The sequence below is a fragment of the Rhinatrema bivittatum genome, chromosome 19, assembly GCF_901001135.1.
Source record: "Rhinatrema bivittatum chromosome 19, aRhiBiv1.1, whole genome shotgun sequence".
Taxonomy (NCBI): Eukaryota; Metazoa; Chordata; class Amphibia; order Gymnophiona; family Rhinatrematidae; genus Rhinatrema; species Rhinatrema bivittatum.
In genome coordinates this window covers 34,743,385-34,769,264 of record NC_042633.1, presented here as the reverse complement: position 1 = coordinate 34,769,264, position 25,880 = coordinate 34,743,385, and the positions used below count along the sequence as shown (strand labels likewise).

General features: G+C 50.0%; 1 protein-coding gene across 8 annotated transcripts in view; it reads left to right on the top strand.

Moving 5' to 3' along the window:
* The window catches only part of SYNGAP1 (synaptic Ras GTPase activating protein 1), a 211,396-nt gene that overhangs the window by 49,919 nt on the left and 135,597 nt on the right, over positions 1 to 25,880 (top strand). For all 8 annotated transcript variants that reach the window (XM_029584372.1, XM_029584381.1, XM_029584373.1 and 5 more), the window contains exons 2-3: positions 10,800 to 10,921; positions 14,009 to 14,114. In XM_029584372.1, the coding sequence (XP_029440232.1) occupies positions 10,817 to 10,921; positions 14,009 to 14,114 (211 nt within the window). In that variant the 5' untranslated portion in view covers positions 10,800 to 10,816. The remainder of the gene's footprint in view (positions 1 to 10,799; positions 10,922 to 14,008; positions 14,115 to 25,880) is intronic.

Genomic DNA, 25,880 nt, shown 5'->3' with positions numbered 1-25,880 from the left:
GTGGGGGGTCAGCTGGCCTTTATCTGCCATCATCGGCTACTAGGTTGCATGGGCTTGGAAGGGTAACACTGACATTATGGTGCCCTGCAAAAGAAAACTTGAAAGCTCACACCAAAATGTCAGTGACAGCTAGAATCTCTAAGGGGAGGAGACTGTGCAAAAAGCAGAGCAGATGACTCTGTCCCAAACTAAAAGTCTTTTAAGCCTAGACCCAGGTTCAGTTTACAGAGGCAAACAATCGACGGTGCCTCGATTACTAGGGTTGAACTCAAGCTTTCTCTCCAGCACCAAGCGGCCATCGTGCAGCTGCAATTGCTGGCCATGTCCAGCAGAGGGCGCCCGAAGCTCAGGCTTTGCAGTCTCCCGGAAGGCGCAGCAGGCACGGAGGAGCTGAATTCCGGGGCCGCCTGCTTAGAATAAAGCCGGCGGAGGCCTTTCTGCAATATCGTCAGCGATGTTGGGGGTAGGGGGAGGCTCCCGCCCCGGGTAGAAGGCCAGGATATGTGTGGAGGGGTCCAGTGAAGCCCGAGCAATGCTCCCGAGTTCGCTAGATAAGGTTTCATGCTGAAAAGAAAATGCAAGGCTAGGAATCTGGACCTGCAAAAGTTCTCCTCTGCAGAAAACGGGTGCCGGATCTGGGGGGGGGCGGGATTATATCATAAGGTGGCCGGGCAGAGGCGATGCTCGGCTGCACAGGGAGTGGAAGGGAGGTGATGCTGCCCCTGTAGAGGTCCCTGCTGAGACCTCACTGGGAATACTGAGAATAAACAGGATGGAGTCGGTCCAGAAGGCAGCTATTAATATCTGCTTAACAGCCGTCATCACAGAGCATCTGGGGACAAAGATCTGAGCATAAAACGCCTGCACCTTAGAGGAAGAGGGGAGATTTCTATGCACGAGAGCTGAGCCTCTTTCAGTGGAAAGGAGGCTCTAGAAAGAGGGGTCCTGGGATGAGGGTGAAAGGAGTGATCTAAGGCCATATTTCTGTACAAAAGCTTCCTGGTGGCGGGATGAGTACAGAGGATGGCTGAGGGATAGAAAAGGACTGTACATAGCTGGGCAGGTCGGATGAGCCATACAGACTTTGTCTGCTGTCATAGTCTGTGTTTCCCAGCATCAATCCTTAGATACAGTGGGGGGTGATAGCAGGAGCGGCTCGGCATTTCCTTTAGGACAATGGATCTGTCCGGTCCCCTCGGTATATGGTGGGGTCTCTGTCCGCTGTCATTGACCATCTTACCATGTTACTATTATACAGACGTCCACGCGTGCAGCCCGACTCCTGAAGCCTCCCTCTCTATCCAGCTGGCTTCATTCTTTCAGGGAATGCCGAATCCTGTCCTGGCTCTCCAACATGGCCTGCTTCTGAGTTTCCTAATTAAAGCAGGCTCTGCTTTAAACATTGTCCACCCCCCACCTGGGGGTAGGTCAGATCATGAAGGGGAACCAAGAAGCAAGTTAAGGAGTGCACGCTGAAAGCATGACACCATAAGGCTTGCCACACTGGGTCAGACCGAGGGTCCATCCAGCCCAGCATCCTGTTTCCAACAGTGGCCAATCCAGGTCACAAGCACCCGGCAGGATCCCAAGGGGTAGAGAGATCCCAAGCTGCTTATCCCCAGAATAAGCAGTGCTTTTCCCATCTGCAGGGCAAACGAAAGTTCAGCGTGGGGGATGAACGTGAAAAAGTTGTCAAGCGATTGGAATTTTGCACCGATTCCAGTGAAAAATCACGGTTTCCTGCTAACTTTTATTTATTGCTAAAAAATGCACGGCACGCATTACTAACCAGGAATTCAAACTGAGGCACAGCAACGAATGACCTAGCAGACAGGAAACACGAATTTCACAAATGATATGACTAAATATTGTGATGACTTAGCACGCACTGCACAAACTCCTGGGTCTAAGAAAGCTTTCAGAGACTGAGGGGAGGAGCAGGATACATTTGTGAATCCTGTATTGGAACAAAAGTCAGTTAAATACAATGGTTAACAGCAGCAGTTACCCCCCCCCCCCCCCCCCATCCAAATCTGACCCTTAGGCGTAAAACAGAAGCAACATTTAGCGGGAGTAAGCTTGGCGGGCTTTGTCGAACTTCAGGTGGATCCATGTGGTAGTTGCCGAGTTGCAACATAATGGACGGACGGACCACAGGCGCTTGCATGCTAGAAAAAGTGCCTTAAAAAAAAGAAGACCCAGGCAAAACTTCAAACATAAATCAGTGATTACATGTATTGCAAATCATAAGTTAAATTAAACAAAAAAAAAAAAAATCCCAACACCCAGTTCACAGGGAGAGTTAAATAGCCAAAGAAGAAAACCCTGGAGGGGAAAGGGGAAGAGTAGCGCGTCATTTGGTGGCCACTGGTACCCGGAGGCATCCACCGATCCCATAAAAAAAGGATGTCAGGTCCCGTGCATGCAGCAGAGTATAGGTCGTAGGGGACTGGGTCAGCCCGTCGAGGGAAACGTGCAGGGAGTGGGTAACCAGATCCACCGCGGGTGCACGTTTCAAGGACAGAGTCCAAAGAGATCTGCCCAGGTCACCAAGCTGCAACCTGAATACATTCCAACAGTTATGCATTTAACTGTTTTAATGTATATGTTTTAATGCATAGTTAATGTATAGTTAATGTATAGTTAACTGTTTTAATGTATAGTTACTCAGTTGTTTTCATACTGTTTTATGTACAACGCAATTGCGTATTTTTCGTTCTCTGTACACCGACGTGATATCTCTGATGAGCGACGGTGTATAAAAACCAATAAATAAATAAATACATTCCTTTCCTCTTAGCAGCTGAGAAACCGCACCGGTGCTTTTAACCCCGGGGAGAAGGGGCAGAGCTGGGGGGATGAGGTGAGGACGGAGTAGGGAGGAGGTGGGGGAAAAGTGTGCCCAGGGACTTCACTTGGAAATCCCGCTTATCAGCTTTATAGTTATTGGGCGTCAAGTTATTGGGTACTTTGGTAGCTGTGGTGCCCGCCGGCTCCTGAATTTTCAAGGGCAAGCCACCTGCAGAGTTTCTGAATTGCTCACCATTCGGGAGCCAGGTGCACTACACTGCCACAAGGGCAGGGTCGGAGCAAGAGTATTTGGCACCCATAGTAGGCGAACCTGAGGTCTTGCACCTCCCCTTCCCCAAGAAACCTTCAGCACTGTGCTCCCCCCTACCAACGGCAGTGACTCCAGCACTGTGCTCCCTCCTACCACTGGCAGTGACTCCAGAACTGCGCTCCCTCCTACCACTGGCAGTGACTCCAGAACTGCGCACCCTCCTACCACTGGCAGTGACTCCAGAACTGCGCACCCTCCTACCACTGGCAGTGACTCCAGAACTGCGCTCCCTCCTACCACTGGCAGTGACTCCAGAACTGCGCACCCTCCTACCACTGGCAGTGACTCCAGAACTGCGCTCCCTCCTACCACTGGCAGGGACTCCAGCACTGCAGTCCCTCCTACCACTGGCAGTGACTCCAGAACTGCAGTCCCTCCTACCACTGGCAGTGACTCCAGAACTGCGCTCCCTCCTACCACTGGCAGTGACTCCAGAACTGCGCTCCCTCCTACCACTGGCAGTGACTCCAGCACTGCAGTCCCTCCTACCACTGGCAGTGACTCCAGAACTGCGCACCCTCCTACCACTGGCAGTGACTCCAGAACTGCGCTCCCTCCTACCACTGGCAGGGACTCCAGCACTGCAGTCCCTCCTACCACTGGCAGTGACTCCAGAACTGCGCTCCCTCCTACCACTGGCAGTGACTCCAGAACTGCGCACCCTCCTACCACTGGCAGTGACTCCAGAACTGCGCTCCCTCCTACCACTGGCAGGGACTCCAGCACTGCAGTCCCTCCTACCACTGGCAGGGACTCCAGCACTGCAGTCCCTCCTACCACTGGCAGTGACTCCAGCACTGTGCTCCCTCCTACCAATGGCAGTGACTCCAGCACTGCGCTCCCTCCTTCCAATGGCAGTGACTCCAGCGCTGCGCTCCCTTCTACCACTGGCAGTGACTCCAGCACTGCGCTCCCTCCTTCCAATGGCAGTGACTCCAGCACTGCGTTCCCTCCTTTCAATGGCAGTGACTCCAGCTCAGCGCTCCCTTCTACTGGCAGTGACTCTAGCGCAGTGCTCCCTTCTACTGGCGCTAGCGGCTTTGTGCATGGCACCGCTCTGGTCCTCGTGCTGGTGGGATTTTGCCTCCCATCCTTCCCCCTAAATCTTGGTGCTCTAGATGACCAGCTAGTTTCCCTAATGGAAGCACGGGCCCTGTGTAAAGGGTTTATTGCTGCGTAAAAGCATTTAACACGCAGTAAACACTTGGTGCTATGTACTAATCTGAAAAGGCAATAAATGGCACCATTGAAGCCGCCTATGCAACTATAGTAAGGGCCATTTGGATTAAGACCAAAGAGTTAAATAGGAAATTCTGCCGCTAAAGTGCAGAACGCGGCGTGGTGTTTACTGCGAGAAATTTAGGTTGCGGGAGGAAGGAAAACCAGCCAGCCGAAGGATGATATTTATAAAACAACTCGCTTTGCGATAGTGAATAAACGCTTTCAGGCTAACGGGACTTCAGGTGGCGTCGTCCTGGAACCAGTCCTCTCGCGGGCGAAGGCCAAACAGAGATGCCTCTCCCCAGGGTGGCAGCGGAGCCGGATCCGCTCAACGAAACGAGGCCGGTACCGCTCCTCGGACCCGGCCATGTGGGGGGGGGGGGGGGGTGTCGCTTGACTCCGTTTTACGAGAAGTAGTCCAAGACAAGGTCGGACCAGTGGGTTTTAAGCGTGACAAGGCACGGTGATGCTTTGGAGTTTGCTCGTCTGCTAAGAGATTTGCTCATGGCCCGCACGGCAGGTTTCTTGACACCTACCTCAACATCTAGCCTACCGAGGCCGGGCAGGATGACAAAGTTTGGGCAAAGAGATTTCACATCACACATAGTGACCTGGCAGAAACTGATCAAGCCTTAGTATACCTGCCTCCTCAGACTCACTCATACCATTCAGTAAAATTAATGAGGCTTCATAGCTGGCACACATTGAGTGCCTTAAGTCCTCTCTGGAGACCACTGACCAGTCTCAGAAGACAAGCAGTGTGTAAATGACGGGATAATGTTACAAACTCTGCTCACACATGTAAACAGTCTAAGTTGCTGGTACGTCCTATCTCTGCTTCCTCAGTCTAGAAAGCCCTGTCCTGTGGTTTTGTCTTTCTCCTGCCTGTGTAACATTGAAGACTGATGCTGGGGTTCCTGTCTCCTGCCTGTGTAACATTGGAGGCTGATGCTGGGGTTCCTGTCTCCTGGTCTGGGTATCAGAGGATGATGATGCTGGGGTTCCTGTCTCCTGGTCTGGGTATCAGAGGAGGCTGATGCTGGGGTTCCTGTCTGTGTATGAGAGGATGATGATGCTGGGGTTCCTCTCTCCAGTCTGTGTATGAGAGGATGATGATGCTGGGGTTCCTCTCTCCTGTCTGTGTATGAGAGGATGATGATGCTGGGGTTCCTGTCTGTGTATGAGAGGATGATGATGCTGGGGTTCCTCTCTCCTGTCTGTGTATGAGAGGATGATGATGCTGGGGTTCCTCTCTCCTGTCTGTGTATGAGAGGATGATGATGCTGGGGTTCCTCTCTCCTGTCTGTGTATGAGAGGATGATGATGCTGGGGTTCCTGTCTGTGTATCAGAGGATGATGATGCTGGGGCTCCTGTCTCCTGTCTGTGTATGAGAGGATGATGATGCTGGGGTTCCTCTCTCCTGTCTGTGTATGAGAGGATGATGATGCTGGGGTTCCTCTCTCCTGTCTGTGTATGAGAGGATGATGATGCTGGGGTTCCTGTCTGTGTATCAGAGGATGATGATGCTGGGGTTCCTCTCTCCTGTCTGTGTATGAGAGGATGATGATGCTGGGGTTCCTCTCTCCTGTCTGTGTATGAGAGGATGATGATGCTGGGGTTCCTGTCTGTGTATCAGAGGATGATGATGCTGGGCTCCTGTCTCCTGTCGGTGTATCAGAGGATGATGATGCTGGGGTTCCTGTCTCCTGCCTGTGTATGAGAGGATGATGATGCTGGGGTTCCTGTCTCCTGTCTGTGTATCAGAGGATGATGATGCTGGGGTTCCTGTCTCCTGTCTGTGTATGAGAGGATGATGATGCCGGGGTTCCTCTCTCCTGTCTGTGTATGAGAGGATGATGATGCTGGGGTTCCTGCCTCCTGTCTGTGTATCAGAGGATGATGATGCTGGGGTTCCTGTCTTCTGTCTGTGTATCAGAGGATGATGATGCTGGGGTTCCTGTCTCCTGTCTGTGTATGAGAGGATGATGATGCTGGGGTTCCTGTCTGTGTATCAGAGGATGATGATGCTGGGGCTCCTGTCTCCTGTCGGTGTATCAGAGGATGATGATGCTGGGGTTCCTGTCTCCTGCCTGTGTATGAGAGGATGATGATGCTGGGGTTCCTGTCTCCTGTCTGTGTATCAGAGGATGATGATGCTGGGGTTCCTGTCTCCTGTCTGTGTATGAGAGGATGATGATGCTGGGGTTCCTCTCTCCTGTCTGTGTATGAGAGGATGATGATGCTGGGGTTCCTGCCTCCTGTCTGTGTATCAGAGGATGATGATGTTGGGGTTCCTGTCTGTGTATCAGAGGATGATGATGCTGGGGCTCCTGTCTCCTGTCGGTGTATCAGAGGATGATGATGCTGGGGTTCCTGTCTCCTGCCTGTGTATGAGAGGATGATGATGCTGGGGTTCCTGTCTGTGTATGAGAGGAGGCTGATGCTGGGGTTCCTGTCTCTTGTCTGTGTATCAGATGATGATGATGCTGGGGTTCCTGTCTCTTGTCTGTGTATCAGAGGATGATGATGCTGGGGTTCCTGTCTCCTGTCTGTGTATCAGAGGATGATGTGTCAGGTTCCTGTCTCCTGTCTGTGTATGAGAGGATGATGATGCTGGGGTTCCTGTCTCTTGTCTGTGTATCAGAGGATGATGATGCTGGGGTTCCTGTCTCCTGTCTGTGTATCAGTGGATGATGATGCTGGGGTTCCTCTCTCTTGTCTGTGTATCAGAGGATGATGATGCTGGGGTTCCTGTCTCCTGTCTGTGTATCAGAGGATGATGATGCTGGGGTTCCTGTCTCCTGTCTGTGTATGAGAGGATGATGATGCTGGGGTTCCTGTCTCCTGTCTGGGTATCAGAGGATGATGATGCTGGGGTTCCTGTTTCCTGTCTGTGTATGAGAGGATGATGATGCTGGGGTTCCTGTCTCCTGTCTGTGTATGAGAGGATGATGATACTGGGGTTCCTGTCTGTGTATCAGAGGATGATGATGCTGGGGTTCCTGTCTCCTGTCTGTGTATCAGAGGATGATGATGCTGGGGTTCCTGTCTCCTGTCTGTGTATGAGAGGATGATGATACTGGGGTTCCTGTCTGTGTATCAGTGGATGATGATGCTGGGGTTCCTCTCTCTTGTCTGTGTATGAGAGGATGATGATGCTGGGGTTCCTGTCTCCTGTCTGTGTATGAGAGGATGATGATGCTGGGGTTCCTGTCTCCTGTCTGTGTATGAGAGGATGATGATACTGGGGTTCCTGTCTGTGTATGAGAGGATGATGATGCTGGGGTTCCTGTCTCCTGTCTGTGTATGAGAGGATGATGTGTCAGGTTCCTGTCTCCTGTCTGTGTATGAGAGGAGGCTGATGCTGGGGTTCCTGTCTCTTGTCTGTGTATCAGAGGATGATGATGCTGGGGTTCCTGTCTCCTGTCTGTGTATCAGTGGATGATGATGCTGGGGTTCCTGTCTGTGTATCAGAGGATGATGTGTCAGGTTCCTGTCTCCTGTCTGTGTATCAGAGGATGATGATGCTGGGGTTCCTGTCTCCTGTCTGTGTATCAGAGGATGATGATGCTGGGGTTCCTGTCTGTGTATGAGAGGATGATGTGTCAGGTTCCTGTCTCCTGTCTGTGTATCAGAGGATGATGATGCTGGGGTTCCTGTCTCCTGTCTGTGTATGAGAGGATGATGATGCTGGGGTTCCTGTCTCCTGTCTGGGTATCAGAGGATGATGATGCTGGGGTTCCTGTTTCCTGTCTGTGTATGAGAGGATGATGATGCTGGGGTTCCTGTCTCCTGTCTGTGTATCAGAGGATGATGTGTCAGGTTCCTGTCTCCTGTCTGTGTATGAGAGGATGATGATGCTGGGGTTCCTGTCTCCTGTCTGTGTATCAGAGGATGATGTGTCAGGTTCCTGTCTCCTGTCTGTGTATGAGAGGAGGCTGATGCTGGGGTTCCTGTCTCTTGTCTGTGTATCAGAGGATGATGATGCTGGGGTTCCTGTCTCTTGTCTGTGTATCAGAGGATGATGATGCTGGGGTTCCTGTCTCCTGTCTGGGTATCAGAGGATGATGATGCTGGGGTTCCTGTTTCCTGTCTGTGTATGAGAGGATGATGATACTGGGGTTCCTGTCTGTGTATCAGAGGATGATGATGCTGGGGTTCCTGTCTCCTGTCTGTGTATGAGAGGATGATGATGCTGGGGTTCCTGTCTCCTGTCTGGGTATCAGAGGATGATGTGTCAGGTTCCTGTCTCCTGTCTGTGTATGAGAGGAGGCTGATGCTGGGGTTCCTGTCTCTTGTCTGTGTATCAGAGGATGATGATGCTGGGGTTCCTGTCTCCTGTCTGTGTATCAGTGGATGATGATGCTGGGGTTCCTGTCTGTGTATCAGAGGATGATGTGTCAGGTTCCTGTCTCCTGTCTGTGTATCAGAGGATGATGATGCTGGGGTTCCTGTCTCCTGTCTGTGTATCAGAGGATGATGATGCTGGGGTTTCCTGTCTGTGTATGAGAGGATGATGTGTCAGGTTCCTGTCTCCTGTCTGTGTATCAGAGGATGATGATGCTGGGGTTCCTGTCTGTGTATGAGAGGAGGCTGATGCTGGGGTTCCTGTCTCTTGTCTGTGTATCAGAGGATGATGATGCTGGGGTTCCTGTCTCCTGTCTGTGTATCAGAGGATGATGATGCTGGGGTTCCTGTCTGTGTATGAGAGGAGGCTGATGCTGGGGTTCCTGTCTCTTGTCTGTGTATCAGAGGATGATGATGCTGGGGTTCCTGTCTCTTGTCTGTGTATCAGAGGATGATGATGCTGGGGTTCCTGTCTCCTGTCTGGGTATCAGAGGATGATGTGTCAGGTTCCTGTCTCCTGTCTGTGTATGAGAGGATGATGATGCTGGGGTTCCTGTCTCTTGTCTGTGTATCAGAGGATGATGATGCTGGGGTTCCTGTCTCCTGTCTGGGTATCAGTGGATGATGATGCTGGGGTTCCTGTCTGTGTATCAGAGGATGATGTGTCAGGTTCCTGTCTCCTGTCTGTGTATGAGAGGAGGCTGATGCTGGGGTTCCTGTCTCTTGTCTGTGTATCAGAGGATGATGATGCTGGGGTTCCTGTCTCCTGTCTGTGTATCAGTGGATGATGATGCTGGGGTTCCTGTCTGTGTATCAGAGGATGATGTGTCAGGTTCCTGTCTCCTGTCTGTGTATCAGAGGATGATGATGCTGGGTTTCCTGTCTCCTGGTCTGGGTATCAGAGGAGGCTGATGCTGGGGTTCTTGTCTCTTCTCCTTGCATTGGCGTAGGCTGATGTCAGAGGGTTATCATTTCCTGAATGTGTTCATTGCAGATATTTAGTTATGGCTGTTTCTGTGTGTTTGTCACAGTTGTCATGGAAACCTTGCTTTTCTATCATTTTTTTGTGTTTCCTGCCATTTTGTGTGGGTTTTGTTTTTTGTTTTTTTTAAGTATCTCCTTTTCTCTTTGATTCTCTGGTAATTCCATTGCTGGCTGGAGGGAGCCATCTGTTGTCTTCTGTATTATTTCTTTCTGTGTGGTAGATGGGGAGGTGGGGTGGAATGTGTGTGTGTGTGTGGGGGGGGGGGTCAGTCAGACGTCCTCAGGTGTCAGTAAAGGATCTTTCTTAGCTTAGACTTCTAGGTCCCCGGGCTCGTCCTCTGGGGTCGGAGGGTTTCCAGTCCCTTCGGTGCACCAGGGGTCCGGTTCAGTTTCCGGACCTCTTTTACGGGCAGATGGGTGTTGCCTGATTGGGTTTCTGATTTCTTTTGCTGCTGATCCAGGGTCTCCTTCTCCAGTCGCCTCCCAGGCCCGGCAGGGAAGTTTTCTAGAGCTGCTCCAAGGCCTGTAGTGCCGACGCGCTGGGGCCTGTGGTCTTTGGCTCGGGTTTCTGAGGAGCCCGGCGTTGACCTGGACTTTCCCTCCGCAGACCTGGTGCCCTGACCGCCATGTAAAGATGTAAAAAAAAAAAGTAATAAAAGTCAGGGTTAACGGGTATATTTAATCATTCCTCACTCTTACACGCTACCTCCCCAGGATCGTATTAAGAAAGTCTCAGTTGCGGTTTGCGATCGAATAATCGGCTCGCAGGCAGAACAGTCAAATCCTATCCCCGGACTGTGATTCGAAATTGACTTCTAGGCTTTCCCCCACCCCAATCAATGGCTAATCTTCCCCAGGGAATCCCTTTGTATTACGACAAACAATTGCTCCAATGCAGGGCAACTGGGGCAGACTGAATCTGACGCCCCATGATTTGCTTTCATCCCTATTTTTTTTTTTTTTTTTTAAGTAAAATCTGGTGACTCTTAGCCTCCCCCCACCCCAAAGCTGCGATTTCAGTCATCCTGTCAGACCTTCCGGGCCTTGCGACCCGTCAGATTGTGCTGGGCCAGCTGAGGTGTACAGTAATGGACTTTGTTGCTGTTGTTGTTTCCTTCCCCGCAGATGTGCGAGCAGCTCCGATGCACCGAATGCCCTACCTTCACTCGCCCTATGACCGCCCTGCCTGGAACCCTCGATACTGCATCATTTCTGGGAACCAGCTGCTCATGCTCGACGAGGATGAGGTGAGAGCGCGCCCCTCCGCCGCCTCATGACGTGAGCTGTGGGGCCGGAAGTGCGGGAAGGGGAGGGGGGGGGGGCCCTGTCGGGAGATATCTCACCGGGCGCACAGGGTCTGGGGGCCCTCTCGCATGGGGGGGGGGTCCTGCGAGCCTCACACTTCTTTGGGACCGGCTGCATGTCCCGAAGCACTCTAGGAGTGACCTTATTAGGGGTGTTTTGGGGGCTTTTTTTTGTTGGGGGGAGGGGGCGAGGAATCAGCTCCCATCTTTTCCCCCTCCGACAATACGGATAGGCGGAATAAAAAACACAAAAATGCAAGAAGTGCTATGGGAAAGCCAGGCTCACCCCACCCCCGCCATTCTGCCAGTGCACTTTTTGCAAGCTGTCACCGTTTCCAGCTGGGGGGGTCGGCAGCGTAGCGGGGAGGGTTGGGATTTTTCCCGCCAGTGCCGAGAGCTTGTCCGTCCTTCCTTCCGCAGGTGCGGGAAGCGGCCCCTCCCTCCGCTGCCGCTCAGTGCTTTGCGTCTGGGGGAAAATTCAGCTCGTTCCTTTTTTTTTTTTTTTGTATCTCCTTTTGGAAGCTGATCCTGACCGATGGCGTGTGGGAGGGACACAAGCTGGGCCTGCAGATGAGAAAGTGTTCTCGGCTCCGTAGGGTGGCCATGAGAATTAAATCTTTACAGATGGAGAGCGAGAAAAGAGAGATTCAGGGGAAAGCAAGAGAGAGAGAGGGAGGGGGAGAGACTCAGTGGAGGAAAAGCAAAACTGTGGGAGGAAGAGACAGAGAGAGAGAGACAGAGAGGGAAAGCAGGAGAGTGGGAGGGAGGGAGGAAGGAGGGAGAAAAATGACAAAATGAGAAGGGAAAAAAAATGTAAGAGATGGGGGGAGCAAGAGAAGGAGATTAAGGAAAACAGGAACGGAGACCAGGAAAAGATGGAAGAAGATAGAATAGGGGAGGAGGCGACAGCCTGAGACAGAAAGCAAGGGTGTGGGTGGGGGGGGGTGAGAGCGAACGCGTGACAGAGGGCGAGACCCGGTGCGCCAGGGCAGAGCTCACTAAAGAGAGGGGGGGGGGGGGGGGGAGAGGCAGCTGGAGAGGAGAGGGGCATTAATATTCCCTGTGCAGCAGCTATGGGGAGTAATGATTATAATTAACCAGTCAGCCCATGAACCCCAGACTTCCACCACTGCCTGAGAGGAGGGGGAGAACAGGCAAGGTTTAACCGTTGCCCTCCTGCACTCGGTGGTTTGGGGTTTTTTTTTCTGCTCGTAGGTGCGTACGGGAAGAGGACCTGCCCGGGGGGGGGGGGGGGGGCGCGGGGGAGAAAGACAAAACGTGTGTTGGGGGGGGGGGTATAAAGCCCTAGCCAGCTGTATAAGCTCTGGGCCCGCTCTCTGACACAAGCAGGTTTCGCCCAATAAGTTATCCGGGGGGGGGGGACGGACGACACCTATGGATATCGGAGTCAGCCAGATCAAGTCTATGGCTAACTTCCCCCCCCCCCCCACCAACTTGTCCTGCCAGGCAGTTAACCAGACAGACTGGAGGCATTCGGAGCGGTGGGAAGAGTTAAAGCCAGCAGCTTGTCCAGCCCAGCCCCGAGTTTAGCCAAAGCCCAGAGGGCCTTAGTGAAAGAGGACCTGTCCCCCCTTCAGTCCTCATGGAATAAGGCCCAGACTTTGTCTCTCTGCAGACTCTCCCTGGGAAGGGCACAGGGGCAGTTCAGGGTCATGCGAGGGCTCTCATTACACGCGTGATCCTGAGATGCAGTGCAGTCTCTCTTATGGATGATCTCAGTCTCTCAGTGTTGTCTCTCATTAGGTAGATAATGTCAGTCTCAGAGTGCAGTCTCTCATTAGATGGACGATCCTGAGATGCAGTGCAGTCTCTCTTATAGATGATCTCAGTCTCTCGGTGCAGTCTCTCATTAAATGGTTGATGTCAGTCTCAGAGTGAAGTCTCATTAAGTGGATGATCCTGGGATGCAGTGCAGTCTCTCTTATGGATGATCTTAGTTTCTCAGTGCTGTCTCTCATTAGATGGATGATCCTGAGATGCAGTGCAGTCTCTCATTAGATGGATGATGACAATTGCAGAGTGCAGTATCTTAGATGGTTGATGTCAGTCTCAGAGTGAAGTCTCTCATTAGATGGATGATCCTGAGATACAGTGCAGTCTCTCATTAGATGGATGATCCTGAGATACAGTGCAGTCTCTCTTATGGATGATCTTAGTTTCTCAGTGCTGTCTCTCATTAGATGGATGATCCTGGGATGCAGTGCAGTCTCTCTTATTGATGATGTTGGTTTCTCAATACAATCTCTCATTAGATGGGTGATGGCAATTGCAGAGTACAAAATCCCAGATGGATGATGTCAGTCTCAGAGCGCAGTCTCTCTAACGGATAATATCTGGCTCCAAGTGCAGTCTGGTCTGAGTGTCTCAGCTGGATAATGTCAGTCTCTCTCTGCAGGCTTTCAGGTGGACAAAATCCAGTCTCTCAGCCTGGTCACTTGTTAGATACATGAAGGCAATCTCGGCGCAGTCTTTCTGACTCATGGTCTAAGTCTCTTAGTGTGGTCTTTCAGATGAATCACTGCAGTCTCTCATTAGGTGGATGACTTCAGTTTCTCAGTACAGTCTCTCAGAAAACATTCAAACGCTTCAAAGTTGTCAAATGTGCACCGAGTTAAGTATTTTCCAGTGGAAGGAAACGTCTACAAAATTGGGATCACATTATGGGGCTTGAAGGATATAAGACTCAGTAGACATTTATTCACACAGAGAGTGAAAGACATGGAACAGCCTTTCAGAACGGGTAGGGGTGGCAGGGTGTGTGTGTGTGTGTGGGGGGCGGGGGGGTGTCAAATAAGTTAACAGAATTCAAGAAAGCCCGAGATGGGTGCAGAGGTTGCAGAGACACAAATCTGAGATCGGGTAGGGTCTCGGTTGTTATGATCTGGCAGGAAAATGAGGCAGGCTAACATGGGCCCCCCCGGGGGGGGGGGGAGGGGAGGGGGGTCCGCCTCTGCCGTCACTTCCTGCATTTTAATCTGTGTGTCTCGGCTTCTTCTTTCTCTCGCCCAGGTTCACCCTTTGCTGATTCGTGAGCGGAGAAGCGAGTCCGGCAGAAATAAACTCCTTCGTCGCACCGTCAGCGTTCCCGTCGAAGGCCGACAGGCGCCCGAGCACGGTACCGACAGCATTGTCTGCCCTCTTGCCCGCCCCCCCCCCCCCCCTCCTCCTCCCTCCTTGTAACCCTGAACACTCGGCCCGGTGACAGATTACACCCCGACCCTCTGGGCACACTCAACCAGTCTGGTTTTTCAGGATATCCATCATGAATATGCATGAGAGAGAGAGAGAGAGTGGCATGCGCTGGAGGCCCAGGGTATGCAAATCTATCTTATGCATATTCATCGTGGAAACCCAGGAAACCCATCTGGCCAGGTGTGCCTCCAGGAGAGGGTGGAGAAACCCTGAATTGTATACCCCGTTGCATGTACTCCCCCTTCGTCAGACCTTTCTGTCCTCAGGGACGCCGGAGGGCTCTGGCCTCTTATTGCTTCCTTCCAGATCGCTCCAAAGAGCCCGATTAGCCAAACACAGGACAGCGTGTGCAGGCCCCCGGTTGCGTGACTATAATACTTGCCTGCGGCCTAAACTTCATACATGGAGTGCTTCTTGCAAACAGGTCCTTGAAGGGGGAAGTGGGGGTGGAGGGGGGGAAACTCTGGAACGTACCAGGAACTCTCTAGAACATCACAGACGCAGGGCTCTTGTCGGGGGGGGAACGCCCTGTCTCGCGGGTGCCGCCTTTAAAGGTCTCGCAGCCAGGCCTGGTGGGGGGGATGGTGGTGGGGGGGCATTGTCACCGAGCAGGGATGCGGAGGCTCCAGTCGAGACACCCCCTTCCCAACTGGAATGGTCTGGGATTGAAAACGGCAGGAGAGGGGCCTGGACTGATATGTACTGGACGAGTGCTGAACGACCCAAGGGGAGATGTGCGCTGGTACTTGACACGCAAATGCACACGGCGGCTGGGTATGCACTCGCAGGCCGATGCGATAAGATGTGCGTCCAAACCGGGCGCCCTGCTTTTTTTTTTTTTTTTAATGCGCACGCAGCCAGCTCCCTCCTGGGTTGCCCGATGCTATATTTAAATGAGCTGGTGCGTTAAAAGGGACGCGCCAGGGAGAAATTGTGCCTCCCTGGCGCTCGGATTGCATCGGGCGCTCGGGAGTCGTGCCTGGTGCACTTACACATTGCTACTGGCGCGCAACACAACTGCTATGGGCGCTCAAGAAAGAATTAATGCAATAGATCTATTACCCAAAAAAAAAAATGTTTTTCTGGACGCACAGTGTACATGCACAGCCCAAGCCGTGAAACTGGCCTGGAGCATTGAATATTGTGCATCCAGAAATTTATTATTTATTTTTTTTTTGTAATAGATCCGTTTCATTAATTCTTTCTTGTTGATCACCAAAAGCAGCAGATCTTTGTGGAGGAACCAGCTCCAGGGCTGGCGTTAAATTTGTCGCGTTACGAGGTGTGTGCGTTGGGCACCCGGGGATTTACAGCGTCAGGGAGGTGAATAGCCGATAAGCCTCGTCGACGTGGAATTTACACGTCATGAGCGCGATCGGCCACACGATTGCCTAGGCGTGCATTTTGGAGGCGCCGATCCCCCTTTACTGCATCGGGTGTTAGTCGGTAACCTGGGCGCACTTCACTGCCTCGGCCTCCTCGGTTATTCTCATGGCTCCCTCCCGCTAAACACGAACTCCACTATGGCTTCTCCCTGGCCTGTCGGTATTTGGTGGCTGAGGGAATCTCAATCCATGGGGAACGATTTTCTCATCGCCCGCATCGTGTGCGGTAATCCCCCACTGCCCCGGCGCCCCCTCCCCTCCCCCCCCTCCGTTGCGACAGGCGCATGACTTCACGCACATAATTATCCGCTCACGCAACGCAGATTTGCGGTTTTCAAAGGGACGGCGCTGCTCCTCCCCCCCCCCCCCCCCCATAGGAACCGGCTTTGAATGTCGTCCTTTCCGCTTTCAGAAACGCCCGCGTTGCTCTGCTCTGGCTCGGCCCACCCGGCGAGCGGGAGGGGCGCGAAGGCCCGCCGGCGATCTTAGGGCGCGGACTTTGCGGCGGCTCGCTTCCAAAAGGGGTGGGTGGCCGTGTCCCCGTCCCCCCCCCCCTCGACAACGAGCCGCCGCCCGCCCGGGCCGGACGCACCCCCCCGTAGGGAACGCATCGCAAACGTCGCGCACGGGCTCCCTCCAAAACCGCTCTGCTCCCCTCTGTCGTCGTGCGGCGGCAGGCCGCTTGCCGGCTCCCGCCGCCTGAGGGTCGCGCGCGCGCGCGCGGAGCTGCTCTCGATGCCGCGTGGATGGCTCCCAAGAGCGGCCGATTCCGACTGCCGCGTTCCGAAGAGATGCTTTCTAGATATTTTGCCTTTTCCTGTTTCCTCTTCCTTCAAAGGCAGAAGGGACCTCAGTTGGCAGAGGCGGGCGAGCTTGAAAGGAAAGTACTGACACATGTCCGTGGGGTCCAGCTAGGAACTGGGTCTCAGCGCTGGCCTGGACAGAGCGGATGCAGGTTGGGTCGGTGTGGATCCCTTCCCCCCCCCCCCCCCCCCCCCCCCGACTAATCTCAGGCAAGCAGCAGATCTGGAGAAAAAAAAAAAAAAAAAGTATAAATCCGTCAAAAGCAAAAGGATGGGAAGTAGCAGGTTAACCCGTTCCCTTTCAAGATCGGTCTTTCGAAAGGTAAGCAGGCATGTTGTGATTCTCCTGAAAAGGCCTGGCTTCTCCCGTTCCCTGTGCCACGTCGGTGCACCGCACGGCCGGGCGTGTCCCGGAGAGCGACACCGCCGTACCCTGTCCCCCTGTAAGCGGAGGCTGAGTGTCAGGAGGATTTATGCACCGTGTGACTTGGTGCTGGCTTTACTGTGTTTATTAAGAAATGCCCTCAAAAAGGACCCTTCTATCCGGTAAGAAGAAAACTGGCGCTCCCGATGTCGTATATATATATATATATATAAAAAAAAAATGAAGCATTTCTACTCTTCCATGGTGCTGTCACATTACACATATCTCCCTCCCACACTACAGGCTAAAATAAGGAACTGTGCATTCTTCCCAGTGAGAGCAGTCTCTGTCTCGATTCATAAAACACTCTGCTTATTGAAACAGTTGTGGAGCTGAATGCTTTCATTGTCTGTATAAATCTCCTAGCTTTGGGTCTGATGGAGGCCGATCAGCGCTGGGGGGGGGGTGGGGAGGGGGATGGTGCTTGGGTATTTTTAGCTGGGGATGCAGGAAGCCCGGAAGCTGGTGCCAAGTCCGTGACCGAGCTGTGCCCCCCTAGGTAAAAAAAAAGCAATTCGTGGCTCGGTGCACCATTTTGCCAGCCCTGAGGTTCTGCTGCGTATTTTAAACGTTTTTGAAAGGCGCTGATAATCCCCAGCGTTGTCCACCTGTCTGCCACGGGAGCTGTCCGGTCCGTGGTGCTGAAAAGCAGTGAGATGCACTTTAATAACACCCCCCATGGCTCAAGCTTCTTATTTCTGCTGGAGCGTTTACTTTTTACTAAACCTGGCACCAAGAGCTGCTCCTGAGATAGTGCAATAAGCAAAAAAAAAAACCCAACAAAATCTAAAGCAAAGGGCCTGAGCTCACCACCAAGATGGTGGATCAATTCAGATTAAAAATACCTTATTTATTTTTATTTTATTTATTTAGCATTTTTTATATACCGAGGTAGAGCAGAGTAGCCTTCACTCCGGTTTACAAATTATAACAACCTGTTACATAAAACTATTGAACATTGAAGAAAAAACAACAATTAACAATCTGAGAACTGTCATGTCAAACATATGAACAAGGCAAGATATCCCAAAGGATAAGCACATTGAGCATAAACCAGATAAGATGTACCAAAGGATAGGTACATTAAATAGACTGAGTTCAAGTATAATGAAAAAATAGACTTAGATATCTTAGGAAACAGGAAGATTAGACAGAGGGGGAATAAATGACAAAATATGGGAAGCTGTGGGATTAAGTTTTGAGATTGTTGTGCAGGCTGTCAGTATGAGATTGGCAGAGGAGCCAGGCTTTTAGTTCTTTCTTAAAAGATTTTGGGTTTTCTTGGGAGGTGAGGAACTGAGGTAAGGAGTTCCATAGTTTTGGGCCGATGATAGAAATGGCTCTGTTTCTGGTGGACGAGAGTTTAGCAAGAGGGAGTGATGGAATCACTAGCTGTAGTTTACTAGTTGATCTTGTTGTGCGTGGAGAGTACTGGATATGAATGATGTCATCAAGTGCGGTGTAGTCTGCTTTGTATATTGCTTTCTGTAAAGTTGAAAGGATCTTAAATTCGATTCTTTGTTCAATTGAGAGCCATTGTAATTGCTTGAGTACGGGTGAGATATGATCAAATTTTCTTTTACCCGTCAGAACTCTGGCAGCAGCATTCTGAAGAAGTTGTAAGGGCCTTAGGGATGAAACTTGTCAAACAGTCAAGTTTCTTTCGGGACAGTTGAGTTTCTTCCTGCTCTTTTATACTTCGGCATGATCAGAACTAGGACTGGGGTTCGGCCTGAAGAGCCCTCGTTCACAGCTACTCAGGCTTTTTATCCCTCTGTTTTTATAACCCCTGCTTCTCCCAGCCTGCTCAGTCCTTGGCCAGGGATCATGCGTCACGGTTCCCTCCAAAGCATAATAATCGTGACTCCCGAATCCGGTCACTAGGGAGTCCATTTTCAGCCGCTGTCTGGCCAGCAAAGTTAGCCGGACAAACTTATCTGACTAACTTTTGCGGTATATTCAGTGGCGTAGCTGCACCAGCGTATACGGCTAACTTTAGGACTGCTCTTCAACGGTATCTTCCGGAGAATTGGAGTTAGTGGGCTAGCTTATCTGGCTAATTTAGCTCCACCCATAAATGCCCCCGGAGTGCCTCCAAGCTATCTGGCTAAATTTTATAGTTTAAGTCTTTTTATTGACAGCATAGATGGCTCTTCCATGCATTGCGTCTACATGGGAGAGCCACCCTATATGAAACACAGTGTCAACAGTTGTATATTTAGAACCATCCCACTCCAAAAACCTTCTCCCCACTAATCATAAGGGTGGAACCTCTAATTATAGATCTGGCTAAGTTTTATCCCACCAACTACTTAGCTGGATTATTTATTTATTTTATTTTATTTAAACATTTTTATATACCGACAACCGTTTGCACATCGTGTCGGTTTACAGATAACTTATAACCGGGAATATATAGGCATTGCCTTTACAATGAACAAGCAACAAGAGAGAACACATAGGTAGAGTAAAAACTAGATAAGTTGGAAAAGGGGGGACTTAACTGGGGGAAACAAAAATTGGGGGGGGGGGGGGGGGCAACAATATAATGGGAGGGGGATTAGTTGGAAGGCCATCAGCTAGCAAGAAGTTTCAAATCCTATTTGCCCGGTTAAGCCTGAACTTAAACGGACAAATGGCAGCAGACATTGATCTCTAAGAGTCAGTGTGGTGCGATGACCCGGAGTTGTCTTCCTCTTTCTGGGGGGCTGTGAGTGCTGCCTCTGCATCATCTCCAGCCCCAGCAAGTTCAGGGAAAAGACTCCCTTTTTTTTTTTTTTTTTTAAATATGAATTGTTCCATGCTATCTCCATAGCAGTAGGGGTGCACACGTTCCTCTGCAAGCAGGATGTAATCGGCCATACGAGTGGGCTACTGTTGTCTGGCGGTACGAAGGTGGAAACGCTCTCTCAGCGCTCAGAAAGACCAAGAAGATCTGTCTGAACATGCATGGGGTGGCCACACGAGCCTCCTCGGTCTTTTTCTTCTGCTGTGGTGAAGGGATGTGAGTTCTTGCTCCATCGGCATTGGTATCATTTTATTTTTTCTTCCCAGTTTTTGTGTCGTTTGCATTTCGATTTTTTTCCTACTCTCTGTGATGGATTAGTCTTATTGGTTATATTTATGGATGTTTTAACTGGAAACCGCTTAGAAAAGTTGATAAGTGGTCAATAAATTTTATAAATAAATAAATCCGAAATACCAATGGAACTAGCACTTGCAACCACAATCACACAAAATCCATATCTCCAACTCTCTCATCCACTCTCTTACTTGGTGGATGAATCCTTCAATCCTTTCAAAAGTTCAACCTTTTCACTAGCCTCAGTTTCAAACAATAATAACCATAGAAGCTGCCAATCAGGGATATGAAACCCATTTAAACAATCTTCCTTCTTAAGGGTCTTGGTTTCCACACAAAAGATTGTTAGACATAAACCCTGGGATAAGCAGCATGGAATCTGTCGACCTTTTGGGATCCTGCCAGGTTCCTGTGACCTGGGTTGGCCACTGTTATAAACAGAATGCTGGGTTTGATAGCCCTTTGATCTTACCCAGTATAGAAATTCTTATGGAGCTGAGAGCGATCTTCAGTGTTTTAAAAGTCAATACCTGGTTAAAAAGAGTGGTCTTAATTCAGACAGACAACATTAACAAACAAGTAGGAATAGGCTCTTTCAACCTTGGACACGAGACCTACAAGACATGGAAATGTGCAATTTCTCAAGGGATGAACCTGATAGCTGTCTATCATCTTGGAAAATAGAACCAGATAGCCGACTAAGCTGTCAACTACAACCACACGAATGGTGAATGGAAACATAGAGAGTGGAAGAACTGTTTCAACAATGGGTAATGCTGCAGCCCCATTCAACAACAAAGTTCCCATCTACTGTTCCAAAAGACCAGCAAGGAGAAGTCCAGTGACCTACAATTTTTCAATCCCATGGCACTAAGGACTGCTTTATGCATTTCCATTGATTCCCCTCACAGCCGACATAATCCAGACGAGAAAAGGGCTTAATGGTTTCAAAAGTGCTTTTTGGCCACATCAAACTTGGTTTCCCTGGCTTCAACACCTAGCTGTTCATCAACCAATAAGGTTTAAAATATTCCCAACCCTAATCACTCAGTACAATGGCAATCTTCTCCATCCAAACCTTTGGTCTTTGGTTCTGACTGCCTGGATGCTGAAAATCAATTAGTCTTTTATGCAATTACCTCTTGAAGTAAGCAAGGTTATCCTAGCATCAAGCAAAAACTCCTCTAGAAGATTTTACAGCTTCAAATAAAAAAGATTTTCTATCTGATGTTCATGTGCCAACCAGGACCCCTTTAAGTGACCCCCTTCTGCCTCAGTATAGCCAAATCTTCTGAATCAGGATTGAAAACGTGTTTGGTCAGCGATCATCTGAGTGCTAGGGCAGCACAACATCAGAATTCAGAGGGGATTCCTACTTCTCAGCCGGCTACTGTTGCCAGATTCATGAAAGACCTAAATCATCTTCGTTTCCCAATCAGGGATCCTCCTTCTCCACTGGATCTACATATAGTTCTGGCTCAGTTCATGAAACCACCTTTCAAGCCCTCTGGCCACATCAGAACTAAAAAAAAAAAAAAAGTTTTATTTCTGATAGCTGTGGCTTCCGAGTAAGCGAGCTACGAGCTCTAGTTTCACTTTCTACGTATACCCGAATCTTCAATAACAGAGTTGTTGTGAAATTTTCTGCCTAAAGTAGTTTCATTTGAATCGGTGCATTTGTACTACCAACACTTTTCCAAGACCTCTGAGCGGTGAAGGCGAACAGGTCCTTCAAACCTAGGACAGCAGGAGAGCTTTACTATTCTATTTGGAGAGAACAAATCCTTATAGAAGATCATCTCAACAATTCATCTCCTTCAGGTCCAGTCGGTTACATAATGATCTCTTTCCACATGGATCTACGATTGCATTTCCTACTTTTATGCTCGGTCAGGACAACAGCTTCTCAACAAAATAAAAGCATAACAGGCCGGGTTGACTTCAGGTTCCTTAGTCCATCTTCGCTCTGCTTCCAAGGAAGATATCGCAGAGTATTGCCGCTTGGTATCTCTTACGCCTTCACCGCTCGTTACTGCCTAGAAAATGCTTTATGTCAAGACAGCAGTTTTGGACAAGCAGTTCTTAAAAGCTTCCTCTCTCTAAAACCTTTAACAAAATACGACCCTTCTTTATCTTCTTGTACAACACAGAGAGGGCATCGCTCTTCAGGATGAGGACAATATCCCTGGCCTGTTTCTTGTAGCATGAGGGGGAGGAATGGTTCTGGATTAGCATATGTGAATACCTGAGCAACAGCATCAACAGAGACATCAGAGGAGAAGCAGGATGGAAACTTGTGGGCAAAAAAAACAAAAACCAACAACCCTCTGATGAATAAATAATGACCCAAACCCTGGCAAAGAAATGTGTGAGAGGACACCAGAAAGACAGAATGCCCTGCAATGCAAGAGGAAGGCAGGATAACCAGCAGACTGGCCTTGGATTATAGGATGTGTGAAATGGAGTGGCAGGCACCAAAATACAGGAGGAAAGCGAGGCTAGAAGGGACAGGCAGGTCGGTGGGTACAAGAGGGAGAGCAGGATGGAAATGGAAGGCAATCCCTGGGATACGAGATAAAATGGCAGGTAGATCATGGGATAAAGGAGGAGAAGCAGGATGGAAGGATAGACATCCTGATATGCAGGACGAGCGGGGAGACAGAACGGCAGGCAGGTCCAGGGCTACAGGAGGAGAGCAGGATTGGTGGCCAAGTTGTACTGGGATACAGGAGGGAGAGCAGGATGGAAGGATAGGCAGATCTTGAAATACCAGTGAGCAGGGTAGACTAGCAGGCAGGTCCTGGGATACAGGAGGAGAACAGAGTAGAACGACAGGCAGCCCTGAGATACAGGATCCTGGAATATTGATTTGTGGGTTTTTTGTTTTGTTTTGTTTTAGCCAAGATTAAGAGTTCAGTGAGAGTCCCACCCTGGGTATGAATATTCTTAGGTAAACGAAGATAGGACAAACTGTTTGAGAGGAGGGAGATGGCATGATCAGAGAGCTGGGCAGACTTGACGGCAGGATGCATTCAAAGCATTGCATGGGTGGCTGGGAAACGGAAACAAAGTGCACCCTAAAACAGTTTCCACCCTGGTGTACTGCTGAACGTTTAGCTTTAAGTAGAGCGTAGATGGAAATCTCAAGCATTTGAAGGGCTTGGTTCTTCCAGCTGTCTAGCACAAGGCTTCCCATAGCGGTCCTGGGGGCACCCCCAGCCATTGGCCTGATGGGTTTTCAGGATGTCTGTCATTGATGTGGATGGGACACAGGGGCACCTACTGAAAACCTATCTCCTTGGATATCCTGAAATCCCAAGTGACCGTGAGTTCCTCTCTTTGCCTTGTTATTGGAAGTCTGGATCATGGAATATATTTCATTCCCCCTGCATCCCAGCTGGAGTTCTGAGGTTAATCCATGACCTTCTTCACACTATCTGGCTGTACCCTCCCTGCCCTAGTCTGTTCTGCCAAGCTTTCGGAGCAGGTTGGCGGGCATCCTGTCTCTCTGTCATTGGATGGCATATTTTCCATGTGCCACCTCCAGAAGTGTCACTGCCAGGGCTTCATCCCTTTCTCTTTTCCTCGGTTGTCATGCCTTGAATTCCCTTTCCCGAGCTGCTTTCAGGTCGCATATGGCGCTCCCTGGAAACAGGAACGGGGAGGGCAGATTGCATCTAGGGTTTTTAGGAGAAATGGTACGAAAAGATTCCCTGTTTCCTTCTCCAGCTAGCAAGCCAGTCCAAGGAAACATTCTTGCAGGCTTTAAAAATAACTGCACTCTTCTTCTCCCTTTCTCTCTCTCTCTCTCACCACCCACGTGCCTCTGTCTATCAATTGCTCTGCTGCAATGTAATTACGTCTAATGATTAAATACATTCCTTCGGTGCTCAAATTCCCCACGTGAGCAATGGGGGAAGGAGTGCGACTGGAAATCCTGGGGGTGGGATGGGGCCTTGGCGCAGGCTATGGGAGATTATTTGGCATTTTTATTGGCCTTGGGGTTACTTCTGCTTTCGTTCTGGCTGAATTCCGTCTCAGGTGCAGAAAAAGATGAACACAATCTCTCTCTCTCTCTCTTCTCCACATTCTCTCGTTTTCTCTCTCTTTTTCAGCCCCGCCTTCTGCTTCCTCCTCTCCCCGCATTGAATCTGGCATTCCTAGTCACTTCCTGAAGTGTTTGCAGAAGGTAGCTGCGCTGGCTTTTTAGAGGCTCCCGCTGCATGCCTGTGTGAATGAGGATTCCAGCGCTTTATTTCTCTGTTTGTTGTAAAAAAAAAAAAAAAAAAAAACTTTTACCATTAGCCTCTTCTTTCATTCACAACGTCTCATTGTATGTTCTGCCAAACCCAGCCCCCAAAATACCCCCTTCTGATCTTATTTTATTTTTGGTTTTGTAAAACCAGAACCCAAACGTTTTTGGATATTTTTTTTTTTGGGGGAGGGGGGGAGGAGGTGGGATTAACTGGACTTTCAAGACCGCAAGGAGAGTGAGATAACTAGGTAAATGTACCTGTTACTCTCGGACCGGCTATTCAGCCATAACTCACTGGCTGGTTTCGATGGCGGACTGTTTATGCATTTATCCTAGGCAGAGATGGCTCCTCCTTAGCATGGCCACAGCGACGTTCGACGCGCAAAGAAGAACTAATTCATGAACACAACGTAATACAGCGTAACTATTGAGCGTACTAACACAATCATTATCAGTCAATAAATGCAATAAACTGGTGTCATTAATGGCTAAAGACCGAAAGCAATTCGATATCATAACTTAAATTAAAATGATAAAACTCCCCTTTGGATCGCCTTCATACAGAGCCAACCAAACAGATCCTTTGCTTGCTCCCTCGGCTTGGGGCCGATGCAGTATCGAGCGCGAAAAAAAAAACCCCCCGTGCATCCAGACTGGGCTCGCGTTCTTTCAACGCGCGGACATCCCCCGATGCAACAGGCAAATGATCTGCCCTAGGGGCAAATTGCGCGTCTCTGGTGCGTCCATGGCCCCGGGAGATGTGGCTGTGCGCCGGTTAGGAGAACGGATGGCCAATTAACAAGCGTCCGTTTTCCTAACCTGATTTTTTTCTTTTTTTTCACGATGCTTCCTGTGGTTTCGCCTTAGTATCGGGACGAAACGAAGTAGGAGGAACCACAGGAAAGCAGTATTTTGGGCTTTTTTTTTTTTTTGTGGCGGTTTGGAGCGTGCGAAGACTTGACGCCGGCTCTGGGGCTGGCATTAAGTTTCGCTTGTTGAAATGTGTGCGGCGATTTTATTTTTTGCATCGAGAGTAATAGCTTAATAGCCTCGCCTGCATGGCATTTTCCTGTGATGAGCGCTATGAACTAGGCGGCTGGTTTGGACGCGTGCTTCGGATGCGCTCATCCCGTCATGGCACCGGGAGGTGTTCTAGCGCATCCAAAATGCGCATCCAGCCCCGCGGCAGACTGTGCGCCAGGGCTGAGCGCACTGTATTGCATCAGCCTCTTAGTGTATTAGGGCTACCCGTTTAACCTTCACAAGCCGGCTAAGGTATCCAGGTCTTCAACGCTCCGCCTGAATGCCCGCTTTGGCATATCCCTCTCGGCGTTGAATTACAGGTTTTGGACGCAATTGTTTATATGTGTAAATGTAACAAACGAGCATAGCGATTTTCAAAAGTGTAGAGTGTACTCACACACGTCCAACCTATGGACAATTCGGTGGCATTTATTATAGCAATTTTCAAAAGTCCACTTACACACAAAAAATGCGTTTACATGCGTAAAACCCAGTTTTAAGTGTGTAAAAAGCTCTTGAAAATTATCCCCCAGTGCCGTTGATCTGGTATACAGGGAGAAACCCTGTCCATTTGGAGGCAAGGCCGTTCTTAGCTCTAAAGGTTAGCATCGGCAGGTTAAAGCGTGAGCAACATTTCAATGGCAAACCAGCGTAATGAAGAGGAAACAGGGCTAATCCACACACTGTACCCCAAAGTAGAACAACGCCTTGCTGCAC